The sequence below is a fragment of the Pinus tabuliformis genome, chromosome J (genome assembly GCF_031772625.1).
Source record: "Pinus tabuliformis cultivar Carrire ecotype Pingquan chromosome J, CPIR1, whole genome shotgun sequence".
Lineage (NCBI taxonomy): Eukaryota > Viridiplantae > Streptophyta > Pinopsida > Pinales > Pinaceae > Pinus > Pinus tabuliformis.
The window spans coordinates 472,928,461-472,945,330 of record NC_142295.1 but is presented as its reverse complement, the minus strand read 5'-3'; the positions used below and the strand labels follow the sequence as shown (position 1 = coordinate 472,945,330).

At 30.3% G+C, this 16,870-nt stretch overlaps 1 protein-coding gene across 1 annotated transcript; it reads right to left on the bottom strand.

Annotated features, from left to right (window-relative positions):
- Window positions 1-1,965: 1,965 nt before the first annotated feature.
- LOC149227870 (uncharacterized) lies at window positions 1,966-10,726 on the bottom strand. The gene is made up of 3 exons (XM_089377949.1): window positions 10,567-10,726; window positions 10,348-10,477; window positions 1,966-3,490 (listed from the first exon to the last, which is right to left on the bottom strand). Exons 1-3 carry the CDS (start codon window positions 10,697-10,699, stop codon window positions 2,347-2,349), a joined length of 1,407 nt encoding a protein of 468 aa, XP_089234075.1. The 5' UTR covers window positions 10,700-10,726; the 3' UTR covers window positions 1,966-2,346.
- Window positions 10,727-16,870: the final 6,144 nt, after the last annotated feature.

Genomic DNA, 16,870 nt, shown 5'->3' with positions numbered 1-16,870 from the left:
TCTACCACATTAAACCACCTTGGACCACCTACTTGGTCCTTTATTGCACCACACTACTCAATAAAAATGCTAATACTTCATTCTACATGAATAATAACATACTTTCAACAATATTCATAAATATATATATTATAAAAACTTAATAATAATAAAAAAAATATTATAGAAAATTTTTAAATTTATATTTAATATAAATAATATTATAAATAATACACAGTTCCATTTTAAATTTATTTAATATTCAATAAATCATATTTTTTAATATGGAATTTTTTATTCTAATTTTATATTTAGATATAACTTAAATTTTGAAAATTTTAAATTTATTGAATATGATAAATTTATGCTAATTTACTTAATTTTTAATATTTGTAAATATAATATCCATGTATTAAAAAGCAACTAGCCAAATTTTGGAAAATTGGTTAATAACCCAGAGCAGCACAGCAACGTCAACACTCGGCTCGGATGCGATATCCACCGCTGTCAAAGCCATTTCCAAACGCAACCCTAAATAAACAGTGATAATAAAGCATTAAAACACTGAACACTTTTATGTCCGAAGTCACCTGCAGTTTAAAAGGTAAGAAATCTTAAAATACTGCAACTTCCTTTCAAACAGTGGTGTCGGATAAATTTAGGTACGCACGGACGAAAACATTTCAGACAGAACAAAGAAACTTCACAGTTCAGATATCATCTAAAGCAGCACCTACCAGGTTACCAGGCCTGAAATTTGAAAATTTGAAACGTTAAAAGTGACTGGTAAAACAATTTTGAAACAGATGTGTAAGTATTTAAGTTACTAGTCACACCTATAAATATTTAAGTTATCAGCAATAAAGTTTAATGAGTGATTTAGACAGAAATTTGCCTAACAATATATTTAGTTGGGTGTTTATTTCTTGTCACCCTTTTTAGTTGATAAGTAGATCTAAATTTTTATGAAGACAAAAGTAATATGCAGAAATATTAAAGTAATGTCATTTTCTAGCCAACACTATTGACATATATTTTATAAACAATTTTTAATGTGACAGAGTTACAAAGAAAATACAGGAAAAAAAAATTAGAATAATGGTATTTTTTAGTTGAACACTGTTAACATATATTTCTTAAACAGATTTTTTAATGTTACAAAACTAGAGCTGAGCAGAAAATTCTTTTTCTAAAATAACTACCTACAAACTCACTTTACGTTCAAGAATCTATATAAAACCTAAAGCGACAGGCACCAAAATAAAAAACGTAAAGCCACAAGCACAAGAAAAACAGTAACCTTTATCAAATTTGCAATTTCCATTTGATAGACAAGAAGATAAATTTGATGTTCCAGGCCTGACCCCTGCCATTAGAGATGAGATTGAGAGGACGCTTTAGATATGTACTGCAAACTACCTAGTAATTGAGGAGTGAACAAGAAAAGAGGATCACGTGTGAGAGATGAGAAAGAAACACATCAGTCACGAGGATCACGTGACAGAGAAATATGGGAGGAGGGGCATACCTGTTTAGTTGTGGTACTTACTTTTTGTCATTTATTATGAAACGAGATTTTTATGAACACAGAAAGGAATATAGAGAAAAATTAAAGTAATGGCATTTTCAAATTAAAGTAATGGCATTTTCTAATTGAAAATTGTTTGAGATAAATTTCATAGACATTTTTTTAGTGTTACAGATTTAAACCAATGACTTATTGTGCTTAGCGGAAGATTTTTTTTAAAATAACTACCTGCGAACCTACTTAACATTCATGAAGCTATATAAAACATAAAGCCGCAAACACCAAAAACAAATAACCTTATTCAAATAATGGCATTTTCTAATTAAACAATGTTGAGATAAATTTCATAAACAATTTTTGGTGTTACAAAGTTAAACTAATGACTTATTGTTCTAGCAGTAGATTTTTAAGAATAACCACATTACGAGTCTAGCTCACATTCATACACAAACACCAAAAACAGATAACCTTCATCAAATTTCCATGGGATAGACCAGATAAATTTGAAGTTCCAAGCCTGACCCCTGCCATTAGAGATGAGGTTGGCAGGACGTTTTAGATATGTACTGCAGACTACCTGGTAATTGAGGAGTGAACAAGAAAAGAGAATCACGTGTGAGAGAAGAGATAAAAACACATCAGTCACGAGGATCACGTGACAGAGAGAAGTGCATACCCTAAGTCCGAGGATCACGTGAGAGTCAGAGAAACATACCACAAGGGAGGGAAGTAGTAAACACCCTTAACTCTCAGGAGGATCACGTGAGAGACAGAAAAAGAACAGCATAACAAGTAGCATACCCTTATTCCGTAGGGTAGAGTTGAGCGGAATTGAAGGGCTAAAGGTCAGGTGGAGATATAAACTGGACGAATGGCAAAGGACCAACTTGCCTCATAAAGTTGACCCAGTAGTCCATCCCATCATCCTGATCTACTAAGTTCATTTCTGGCCAGCGATCGAAAATATTGCTTTTGCAGTCCATGCCCATGCCCATGCCCATGCCCATGCCCACATGATCTGCCAGTTCAAGAAACGGCTCCACTGAGAAATTAGTACTGGAGGGCTCTACTTTTACTGTTTTCTGCTGCCCGCTTACATTCGCTGCTGCGGCATTCGAGAATGAGTACGCCACAGCTTGGTCTCCCAATAAGTTATTTTCTACTGCTGGCCAGAGGGATAGCGTGGAAGAATTGTAAGCTAGATTGCCTTCTTGATACGCCTGTTGCACGACCGTCCTGTCATTTTCTTGAAATTCCTCGCATCCCAAGCTGACGAAATTCTGCTGATTTCCCGCTAAAGGGTTCCAGCTGTTGACGTCTCCATTGTCAAGGGTCAACTTCAAGAAATCGCTGTTGCTAGACTGAAGCAAACTGGTATAATCCACGGCCGCCAGCATTTTCTTCTCACCTGTTTTAATATTATCGAAGGGCATCACAGGCTTTTCACTAGTGGTCTTCACTTTATAATCCATCGCACTGCAGAGCCCAAATGGAGATGAAGAAACATTTTTTTCTGGTTTCATTGGGAGTACTCGGGATGAACGACTCGAATAGGAGTAATTATTGCCTGACGAGTTGAGATTGTAGTAGGGCGCTTCATGCTGATGAGAATTTATCATATTATGATCATCAGGTGTTTTCTGAATTTGAGGCAAATTATCCGGTACCCCTTGATCTTGAAGAGCCTTGGTTTCTTGCAGAGATTGGCGGGCAAGAGGCTCGCTGTTGTTGCCTTCCTTTTTGAAAACCTTTTTTGCTGATTCGGACGTGCAGCCATGGCTTTGGAACTGATGATCAGTATCCTTCTCATGACTGTCACAGACACTCACAGCGCCGTCAAAGCAAGATATATTGCATTTTCTGGGAACGTGGTTTGCTAGGTCCACACCAGTTAGCGGGAGGCGCTTTTTCAAACGAGTGTTCCATACATTCTTTATCTCATTGTCTGTTCTTCCAGGGAGGTGCGAGGCAATAGTTGACCATCTGCCCACACATAGAAAAAGTACATGGTAAAAATGGGATAAATTTTTGTGTATAAATGATGAATTAATCACCAGTTCAGATATTTTTAACGTCCCACTCCTATTGCTTTAGGGTTGGTAATTCTTCTCAAAGATATAAATAAATTAGACTTTAGACCAATCTGGCTTCTTTCTTCTGCCCTCATTGGAGGGTGAAACAGCATTCGTACAGAGTTCTCAGTTACTCTCCCTATCATTTACGGAGATTCGACCCAACGATATTGAGAATGTTCTATATTACCGTCTAATAAGTTACTCTCAGGAACACGAGGCTGCTTTCTTCCGCCCTGATTCGAAGGTCATCATTTATACGAGGTGAAACTTTTGGGGGGCACTCATTCACTCTCCCTAATCTTTTTTAAGTAATTATCAAATATAAGATTGACCTTTGTTTTCTATATAATATTTTAGGTTATTTTTAGCATTTTATATGGTCATATTTTTTTAACATTTTTTTCAGATAGTTTGTCATATGGCTTATTGTGGTAATATTATAATTAGTATTGGTACATTAAGGTGAAAAGGAATATAAGGGTTGAGGGCCACGATTGAGGAAGGGGAAGGAAAGCTTATTAATATCTACAGTTTTGTTTCTAGAACTTTATAATAAAAAAAATTATTTTGCTTAACAAAATTTATCTAAATTTTTTTAATAAGGTGAAAGTGAATCTGCATGATCAAGAATTTTGCTATATATTTTTTTAAATTATATATATTAACTTTTTAATGATAATAATTTATTTAATTTTTATAATTTTTTTTAAGTTTATATATATTTACATATCAGATAATTTATATTATTGAGTTATGGTTATTGATAAAACTAATTTTCCACAATCTTATAAACATTATAAAATAAATAATTTTTTTATAAAATAAATAAAATTTTTATAAAATAAATAAAATTTAAATTAGAAAAATATAATTAAATCTTTACTCTATTTTTTTTAATATAAATGAAAAGGAAAAAAATACAACAAGCTAATAACACAAATTATATATATTATAATATTATTTATTTATTTTTATAATTTTATTTTTAAAATATTATTATTATTTAATTATTTTTTAAAGCTATAAAATATATTTAATTTAATTAATTATTTCTTATTTTATTAATTTTCTTTTAAATTACAAATCATTCATAATATTAACAATCTACATTCATAATATTAACAATCTACTTATTGGAAATTTCATACTTTATTAAAAGTTTTTAATACCTTCAAAATAACGAAAAAATAAGTATACCTACATTTAAATTTACCCTACAATAGAGTTAAAAATGAGTATCTTCTACTCATGAGTTTTTATATAAAAAATGAGTATCTTCCACTCATGAGTTTTTATTTGTGATTATATAGATCATTTTATTATTTTAGTTTTTATTTTATCCTCATCAATATAAAAATAATTTTTATTGACTTCATATAATGTAAATTTAAAACAAATTTAAAATAATTGCATTCTCATTAATATTAAGATAAATTTAGAATAATTGTATACACACTAATATTATTTTTCATCAATAATTAATTCATGAACATATTATGTTACTAAAAAATATCCATACCATAACCAAATTTCTATATATAAATTAATGAGAACCTTAATACCAAAGGGTTGATATAACAACATGATAAGACATAATTCAAGATGACATCATGGAGCTGATCACTGAGGATTTCCCATAGATAATGATAAGAGTTGAATTCATGAGGTGTTCCATAAATGGTTATATTAAGGAATTTGTTGTTTATTATAAGTAATTAAAGGATGACCCATCATAAGTAAGTTGTCATCCATGCACTTTAACTCTTTTAATCTCAAATACATTGTATTATTATAGAAGTTTCTTTTAATCTCAAACACATTGTATTATTATAGAGGAGAAACTTCTAAATGAAATATTTTTTTTTAAGGTAATTTTTTCCTTCATTGTATTAATGGAAATGGAATGTTTCATGGTTAGAATAGCATTCCAAATATTTTTTTGTCACATAGTGCTCAAAGTTAATTTTGTGGCAAAAGTTGTATAACATTTAAATTTATTTTTATTACACATTCATTGTATAAACGTGTCTTTCATCGCACTCCTCAAAATGTCTTTCATCCCAACACATTATACTAACCAAAATTTTCCTTTCTTGTAATATATCACATCTTCTCAAGTTTTATGATGCCCTTGTCCATATCACTAAAATAATGTTTTGTGTAATATACCACATTTGGACCAAAATAATTTTCTTTTGATACACAAGGATTTGAAGGTCTAAAAAACATGATTCATTAAAAAAAAATTATAATGTGATACACTACAAGCATGGTTTTTTTAGTTTACATTATTCCAAGTTATTGACGATAGCTTAAACAACAAGGTCATAAACAAGTACACACAACCCAAAGCTTCATGAGGAATTAAACATATTTCCCACATGAAGTTTAGTTAAGTGCAATATTATGTATCACTCTAAAGTTTTGAAGACCTAATCACATAAAACTTATTGCATCATTTCAAAGTTTCAGAGGATGTGAAATGATGCACATAAAGTTAGAAAGGCTACAATATAGCACATGCCACAGAACAAATTTTTTTGGCAATGATACATGAAGATCTCCCAACTACAAAACATATCACACGAAATGTTCCAAATGATGCAACATAATAAATTTCACATAGAAAGTAAAATGGATGTGTTATACATGGAATTTGTGAAGCATGGAGACACATAAAACAAATTTTTAAGAACTAGCATCCAAATTCTTAAAGTGGGTGCATCATTCCAAAGGTTTAAAACTATGAGACTTAGGTGTATATCACACTTAAAGATAAAAAAGGTGTGACATGGGGCATATCACTCTCAAATTTCTCATGTATGGTACTTCATTCCTTTAGAGATACCATCTATCACACCTAATCTCTCTTTCCTAGTCACATAGTGTGTATTGCACTTTCATTCTTTTTAGTGGCAACAAATCTAAACTTCCATTCAATATGGAAAAGGAAATTTTCTAAGTTAAATAGTTTTTCATTTTCTAAGGAAAACATTCCTTCATCACATCACCATGCTTAGAACATTTATTTGCTTGTATAGTCTCACACTCAAAAATCCTTTGGTCGTGAAATAATACATTGCACCAAAAATTACTTTTGCTTGCATAGTATCACACTTAAAAATTCTTTGGTCATGAAATAATATATTGGACCAAAAATTTCTTTTGTGATGATTCTTTGCACTCGCATCACATCACATTAAACTTGCTCTTTTGTGCCATATGGCACACTTCCTCAAAATTGTCTTCATCATAATATATCTCACTAATAAAAAATTTAATTCCTTTAAATATATTACATCTTCTCAATCTTCATAATAGTCCTTTCCATATTACACAACAAAACAAATCATGCTATACACTACACTTTTGCAAAAAAAATTAAAAATTCATCATATACATAAAGTTTTCATGGTTTGAAAACATATTAAACTCAAAGCATTTTCCTATCCAATACACTCCATGCAAGGTCTTTTTGGTTTTCATCATTCCAAATTATTAAAGAGAGTAAAAAAAAACGAAGTTGTAAAAATATACTCACACCATATAGTTCTTTGAAGGTGCATAAAAGTTATTTTGTACTAAAGAAGTATGATAAAGTTAAAAGGGGTAAGGGATATGACATAGTGTGTCACTAAAAAAGAGTTTTGGCATGATACATGAATATCTCTAAACTCCCAAGAATAGCATATAAAAAATTAAGAGTATGCAACAAGGAATTTCACTATAGAAAGTAAAATGGGTGTTACACAGGATTTTGTGTGATATGGGGATGGATAAAGAGAATTTTTTTAATGAGGGTGTTATTAGTATTTTATTTTCAAAAACTATAATATCTTTATTATCGTATCTTTCAACTACATTTATCACATAATTATATCATACATTTTTTATATGTGTGTGGTAGGTGGCTAGAGTTGAGTTATTGATGTGAAATAGATCATATTATATATATATATATATATATATATATATTTCTATTTCTATTTCTATTTCTATTTCTGTATTAGTACATTTACTCTATTACTCATCTCACATCAACCTATCTCAATAAGTCAACTCTTTCCACCTATAAATACTATCAACAATTTTTTCTCTGTAATAAATACTTCAAATTTACCAAATACTTTTGTAAAGCTATCTTACTAAATACATAATAACTTTTTGATATTAATTTACCTACCAAAACAGCACTACTTTTATCTAATATCCTAATTTTATAATACCATATTTCTATAATTAAAAAAACAAAACAAAACAAAACAAATAAACACACATAAACATGTAAACAAAAACATCCCCTTGCTACCTCCCCTTCAGCGAACTTGCTGCTATTCATCAGGTATTGTATTGAGAAATTGGGAGACACCAATTTTCAAGATTTGAGTTTTTAATCTGTTTAGCCTAACTTTCTATTTTGATTGTCATTGTTGTTTTGAAAACAAGATAGATAGAAAGATTGGATAGTACGCTTATAAGGATGCTGATCATGATTACAGATGTTTTTATAGTTAAATATCTTTGATTATCAATAATTCCTATTGACATTTACCATCAATTTTCCATCCACCGGTATTACCAATGTTAATATGCTAGTATGATATTGTCAGAGTCATTAACAAACGAAACCAGAAAGCCAAAACAGACGGCTATTTCAAACGGCTCGCCTCTCAAAATTAACATCAAAGGTTGTGAACACCTCTCTCAGCAAAGAATGAAATATTAATGTCCAAGCTATCATTGGATTGCATAGTATTTAATTCTAATGCAGAGTGCGCCTGGAAAATTTTGTTGTGCCCCTGTATTGATGAAGTACCAAATAGGTTAATTTTTTTTGTGTAATCAATTATTAAAATAAAGTTAAGTCTTTCTTTACTGGAAACATCGAAGTTAACCCTTGATATTTCTCCTCGCTATAAAGGTCTAACTAAAACCTGAAAAAACTGTACTCCAAAGCGATGATTAGATATTCCAGTAATTTTTTTAAAATTAGGTATGCCATTAGATTACATAAAATGCTTGGAGTACCTCTACTGAGAATGTTCCTATTTACCTGTATTTCGATGGCTTATAGCTTCCATATGGAGATGCGTCCACTCTGTTTTTTATATTCACGTACCTGTACATATTTACCATTCGCGTCGCCATATTTTTATTATAACCGGACTATGGTTTATTGAAATGGAATAGGTAAATACGATCATATGTGACAGTATGGGAATGACAGTATGGGAAGAAAGGGTATGTATTTTTGTTTTTTTAAAAATGAAAAATAGAAATAAAAAAGTATTTTATTTGAGAATGTAAGGTTTTCAAGGACAACAGAGAAAATTATGCAAATATTCAGGCAACTAGTTCTTGGTATAGAGCTGTGAGCTTTTATTTGAGGCCTCACACAAAAGGGCCTAATACATCTACCAAATGAAAAAGCAATCTGTGCTATAGGCTTTAGCCTCCTAAAAGTTAAAATAATTTTCTTTCTTTCTTTCTGATTCCATCATATATTTAGATATTTCCATTTAACTTTTTCATTTTTAAAACTAGTGCATATCATTCTCTAAATCAAAATAAAAATTAAAAACCCATATAGATATATAATAAAACCTATATAAAAACCATATAAATAATAATTAAAAAACCATATAAACATAATAAAATTTATAGAAAAACCATATAAATAACCCTTTTTCATTCTCTCTTTCTCTTATTCTTTGTTCACGTTAGTTTACTAACGCTGTGAGCCCTTATGGCAACATACTGAATGCTTCATTGCATCTGCTAGTGTAACTTTTCATTAATTTATTAATAAAAAGTTACCGTTTTTTTCCTTGGAAAAAAAATAATATAGTTGTTATTATATAATTATTAATAATTACACAGAGGCAATCACATGAGTAAATGTCTTTATATGTAAAAATAGTTTTGACTTTAAATACCTGTAATACATATAAATATATTTGATATATATCCAATAATTATTAATATAATTGATATAGATTTATTAGTTTATATCAACCCAATTTATTAATATGTTTGATATTTATTAACTTTCTATATCTATAAATTATGGTTATTCAAATTGCACGAATAAAAAACCATCACCCTTTCCATTATATATTTAAATATTTTTCAATAAATTTCTTTTTTTTAACCACGAAACATTCTTATCTAAATCAAAATTAAAATTAAACTCCTTTAAAATTAAAATTCATTGTGAAAATTTCAGTAGTTCCACTTTAAATTATAACGAATGACTTTTTCCCTATCATCCATACAAATTTCATAGGCTCGTTCCGCATAACGTACGAAAAGCATTTAAGCATTAAGGTTTTCACTAGATCAGCTTGCTAAACCACTTGGTTACAGTTCTGTACACTAAAAATTATCTTGACATTTCATCTAATTATTTTTAACTATCCTAAGGTAATTAAAAATAAAAATTATCTTGATATTTCATCTAATTATTTTAACTTTTTGAGCTAAATAAAAATGAAAGTGTTGTTTCCTGGGCACATATAATTTTTATCATTTTACAACAAAGAAATCTCACAATTTCCACTGTTGAAAGGTTTTTATAATACTTTGTATGCACGTTCAAATCAGTTTCTTGGAAGAAACTCTATGCCAATTCAAATCACTAAACACTATCAACAATTTTTATCATGTTTATGATGTTTATGCCATTAAAAAGCAAATATTCAAATTACCACCTCTCCCTAAGAACAGTTTCTGAGAACAGTTTATAGGATATATTTGGCGATTTACCGGTTTCCGAGGATTTGATGCAGCTGAATGATAGTCTGTTCCTCCTTGAGACTAAAGTTCCCACGTTTTATGTTGGGTCTCAGATAGTTTGTCCACCGCAGTCGACAACTCTTTCCGCATCGGCTAAGTCCTGCACGACAACATACAATTCAATTCTTTAATCCTCGCAAATCCTTTAAAACATCAACACATAATACACAACTGGGGCATATTATAGACCTGCTTGTTTCGGCAGTGCAAGCCACTTTCCATGGCCATTCTTTTTTATATAAGAGATAAGTATTCGATCTTCCTCAGGTGTCCACGGTCCCTTTTTTAAACCCATTTCTTCACACCAGTGTGCTCGGGACATCCCCTATGTCTGGCCGAAGGGATTCAGGAATATATCATTTATGGTGCGATAGACAGGTAAAGCTAGACAAGTTTGGCCGTCCGGATTCCGGAAATTACTAGAAGTTGGGGACGCCAAAGTCAGAAGGTACGAACAGCCGAATTAGATTCCATATTGTTTGCGGCCAGCAGCAAACAATCTGCACCAAACAGCGGTCGCTGCCAGTGTGCCCAGCAAGTACGTCGTATGAGCTCCCTGCAATATATATTATGGCCGACGGCCTCCATCATCCGCAGACATTACAGGCCACAAAGGAACCCATCACTGGGATCAACGCCAAAATCAACGGATCAGATTTAAAACACTGCCTTCCTTGCCTTGCTGCTGGTGTTAAAGTAGCTGCAAAGGATTTATTTTGAAAACATTGCGCTGGCATATTCAACTTGAATCGATGGTTTTCTCTTATGAAAATAAGTTATGGTATTAGGTAAATGGTAAGAAATAGTTTAACGGCTTAATAACTAGAGATATATGGTAGGAATGAAAGTTTGTCTCTTATAAATCATTAATAATTTCAAGTGATATAGTTTTGTATTGGTAAATAGCATGCCATGCTCCTTACTTGACAACTGAATTATGATAAACTCTTAAAAAAACAATTAACAATTATCATATTGTTACATTAGAGACTTACCTACTTCAATTTTTTTATGATAAACCTTTTGAAAAAACATTTAACAATTATCATACTATTAGATAAGAGACTTTTGTGAATGTATTTCACATCATTCCGATTTGGTAGACCTTTCGAACCAACTAATATGGTTCATCTTCATGATTAACATTACCTGTTAGGAACTACTTATAAATTTAATTAAAATAAAATTTTATTCTAAACTAGCTATTGTAATTAGCTGTTAATAATTTAAATATAAAAAATATTTAAATTCAAATTCAAATATAAAATTAAAATATAAAAATTAATTAAATATAAAATTATAAAGTCAATAAATCATAAAAGATCAATTGTAGAGTAATCTTAAGATTAATATGATTATTATTGATAAATAAATAAATAAATAAATAAATTTTTAATTTTATATAAAAAAATAAAGTTAAGAATTTAGAATAATAAAATTCAAAAAAAAATATTGAAATTAAAATTGAATAAAAATAATTAAAGAAAATAAGTAATTTTTATTTAATAATTAATCAATTGAAAAAATAATAATATGGGAATCAAGAAGAGAAAGCCGAAATGCAACTCTACTCAATTTCCAACTATCATCCTTGTTGAGATTGATTGCATGTTTTTCAATTTCAATAACCTCTCTTAGCTTTCTATACTTGAAGTGATCAACCCTTACAATGACCCTTGCATCTTCAATGCAAACAAGGTGTTTATATTTTTCAACATGTTCAACTAGAAATGACGAGCGAAAGTGGTTTGCCTAATATCAACTACATATTCCTAAATTCTCTAACCAATTTCTCCCATATAAAAAATCTCCACAAATACATAATATCTAACCTGTGAAAAAATAAACATGAAATTAACCCACGTTGTATATCATCCCATGCACTGCAATATGTTTTCCTATTCCTATTGGTGCATTATAAACTGAAAATCAAATAATGCTCCTCCTATGTGTTACATATTATATTCCATCGCCTATACTCTAAAATATTAAGAAAATTATAAAATTCAAATTTCAAAGCTCTTAGGTATTGTGGTGTCTTATTCACTATATACTTTTGTTATGTTACAGATTTTTTTGATTAAAAAGAAAGTATTTTCAATACTATGGCCCACAAACAACCTGACAAGATAAAAGGAAAGGACGGCTAATTGCATTTTGTTTAGTCGCCCGTGGCTGTGATGAGTTTCTCATAATTAAAAATAACGAGAATCAGAAAGTATTTTTTAATTGTAATTAAAATGAATATAAAAACATCATTTACTTAAAATATAACACTTGAATTCGTCATCAAAAGGCAGGCAGAAGAAGTTAAAACAAGAGAATATAACGTGTAACACGAGGAAGGAGCCTTACTTGATTTTCAAGTCAAGAATAATTATGTTGTAGAAAAGCGTATTACTCCAACCAAAAAAAAAATTGCTGACACTTGAATTCGTCATGAATTCGTCATCAAACACATGCATAACAAGTTAAACGATAGAATATAACGTTTAACACAAGGAAGGAGCCTCGATTTTCAAGACAGGAACAATTATGTTGGAGAAAAATATATTTGCTCAATGATAAAATTTCTTACACTTGCAATCATAATCAAAATCATACATAGCAAGTTAAGCGATGGAATATCATATGTAACACAAATGAGGAGCATTATTTGATTTTCAAGTTTATAATGTACAATAGGAATAGGAAAACATATTGTAGTGCATGGGATGATACACAATTTGCCACGTGGGTTACTTTCATGCCTATCCTTTCACATGTGGATATTATTGATCATTTAATGAGGTTGAAAAGAAAGAGGCCTTCCAAGTGTTGGTACTACCTTCATCTTGGATACATTTTCATGATCTTCGACACATTACACCAACTATACAATATATGTGGAAGATAATAATATTCTTACTACAATATGCCAGATGTAAATGGTATGTCATAACTAATTTCCTATTCATAAATGAGGAGCTTAAGGACAAGGTTAGGCTTAAGGATTCATTGTTTTTATTCGTTAATCATTAAGTGCCTTAAGCATAATGATCCAATTTAAATGAAAATGGTATGTCATAATTAATTTCCTATTCATAAATGAGGAGCTTAAGGACAAAGTTAGGCTTAAGGCTTCATTGTTTTTATTTGTTAATCATTAAGTGCCTTAAGCCTAATGATCCCATTTAAATCACTGCCCATTTGATTTTTAAATACATTCAAGTGTATGAAGGAAAATCAATGGTTATAGATTATAGTTATAAATTTGAAATTGGTAAATTATATTTTTGTCTGTGTGAAGGTAATTTTGAATGGCTAAAGAAAATATATATACAAAAAATTCATTCAAGAAATGATAAGTTTAGAGTTAGAGAAAGTGAGATTGAGCATAGAAGGATAAATATTTTATTACAATGGAAGAGGAAGTAGTTAATGGTGAGATAGGAGCACTAGCCCATTCTATGGGAGAGACAAATTTGGATCTCATTCTAGAATAAAAAATAATAGGCCTCAAATTGGAGGCTTATCTCACCTAAGATGGAAAATTATACTCCCTCTATTAGGGATGCATACCTACACTTTTCTCATAGGACTAATATAGGGACTAATTACATAACAACCACTTCTGTTGGTTGGGATCAACTGAAGGAAAATTATGGATGAAAATAAGATAACAATTAACATTTAATTGTGATTTAGACTATGAAGAAATGAGGAATATACAAGTTAAAGAAATTTTTTATTTATCATTTAATATGGTGGTGCACCAAATAAGTATTCAATTAATGGGAATAGTTACAATTGCACCAAACTTTATTAGATGATTTACTTTGTAAATTTCAATGTAATGAATATTCAATGTAAAACTATAACCTGCATGTATATTCAGGATGCCAGGGCAGGGCTTGATTGAATATGTTACTATGCATGTTTTATTATATGATTTAGTTTGTAAATTTCATGGTAATGAATGTTCAACATAAAACTAGAACCTAAATGTATATTAGGCAGGCCATGCTAAGGCTTGAGTGAATATATTATTGTGCCTGATAATGGGATATCCAAAGAGGCTACCCAAGAATTCTAGATCTAGATTTTATTGTTTCTAGGGTATTCACATGATAATTGTAAAGGGGTTATTAAATATATAAACTTGATTTGCATATTAATATAGAGGTATGCATAAAAAAAACACATAAGAACTCTTGAAGATATCCTTGGGCTCTTGAAGCATCATTTGAACCTATGTCCTTTGGTCCCATTCCTAAGAAAATTCACCCAAAATACATCAACCATTGGAGTTATTCCGATACACCATTTATAAATAAATAATTCCCTCTCTGGGGAATTCATTATGGTTTAGTACTTTGTACATGCCCCTTTAGACATAAATAACCTATTTGGGCACATATTTGTGCCTTTTGATTTTGAAAAATTCCATGAGGCGAGGAGATCCATCAATTCTATGGACCAAATGTAAAAATGATCCATTTATACCAGTTACATGGTAATAATTTTCCATATAATCCATCTTAGGTAGTCTCGGGTCATGTGTATGAACCATGAGCCCTAGGGAAACACTTTGAGTGTATGTCTCTAGGTTTTATTCTAAAACCATGGTTTATACCACAAGACCCATCGTTGCTACATGAAATGTCAAACTCCTAATGATATCTTTATTGTAGGAAAATTATTACATCTTCAAATGAATTATATGGATATTAGAGCCATATGTATGGTGTATGAGTTATAGGAGAAACTATTAGGGTCCATGTTTCTAACTTATGCATATAAATGATTTCTTGGGAAGAAATAACTATTACCTCTAAGGATCAAAATCCTTAATTTTCATAATTAAATCATGTGCTCACTAATCTTACCTATAAATTTTATGCTAGACATCGAAATATTATAAACATGCCTGGTTTGCATAAAAAAATCATAAACATAGAGACAAAACCCATATATGGTCCAGCGAGAACCACAACAATTATCATGTCTCACTTGAAAATGAAATATACCTTTTGTAGGGCCTCTCTAATGATTTAAGGTTACACACATGGTCCATGCACCTTAAAAATAAATACTAGGGACCCATTCACTTTATTTTGCCCTTGAATCATGCTTTAGCCAATGGGACCTATCCATGGAAAGTTGACATGGATAAAATTAATGTTCTATGCATCTAAATATCGTTTCCACCACACCATTAAAAGTCAAAGAGACAACAGAAGTATGAGATACCCTACTTGCTAAAATGGTGATCCTAGGCATTTCTAACATATTTAATGTTATTAATGCTAGTGTTAAATAATTTCTCACATATGACATACTAGGTGCAAGTGGAAAATAAAGAATAGGTATTTTATTATTAAAACATGCATATAATGGTCCCATGAAACCATATTTATTGTCCTTGCTAGCATTAATAGAAATGCCAAAGAGAGAAAGGAAGTGTGAGATCCCCTACGTGCTCAAAAGGTCACCCTACACATTTATAACATGTTTAATATTAATAATGTTATTGTTGAATAATTTCTCACATATGACATAGTAGGTGCAAGCAGAAAATAAACAGTAGACAGTTTGTTACTAAGCTATGCATATAATGGTCCCATGGCACCATATTTATTGTCATTGACTTCCTCACCAGTATTAGAATTAATTTTCTCATTACCATATAAAGTTTTGCATGCATTAAGATAATCAAAATTTTGGACCTAGTATCGATTTACACCACATTGCCAATCTCATCTAAAAAATACATATAAAGCATTTTCATTTCAAGTTATAACTAAATTGTGCATTTTTTTGTTTGTTAAAATCACGTGCAGATTATGGATGGACTAATTTTATTATGTTATCCATAATATGGACACTTTTAGTCTATAGAAGTGCACACATGCTTCTCCACTGTAAAAATTAAAAAATGCTCATACGCATATCACTTATATCCAAAACTTGTCAAAAAAATGTTAGGAACATTTTATGCCAAGAATTCTATATCATTTAGAGCATGATTGAAAGATAATCTTTTATAAATGATCAATATCAGTGCTTGGGATAATTGGAAAGTTACTTAATTGATGATCAACCTTCATTTTCTATCTTATTTACCCTATCATGTATAAAATTTTAATACATATTGTTTCAAGAGTTGTGCCAAGAAAAATATGTCTTTTTGTTGGTTACCAAGGTTGTTTTGACATGTGCTTATTTATATATAGATGATTTGATTATATTATTTAATACGAATTTGTTTTGATTTGTACTTGATTTGTTTTTTAGTATTGCATGTATTTTATAGGAAGACTAATATGATTCAAAGTTTAAGAGTGTAAAAATCAAGAAACCAAGGGAAAAATCGAATTCTCCCCACTTATGATCTAATATATCCAAGTGCATGATGAGAATTTCAAGAGATATTGCCCCTTTTCCTACTTCAAGGGTTTCCAACAAAAAATAAACATTGATGAGTTATATGCAATTTGAATTAGCTAACTAG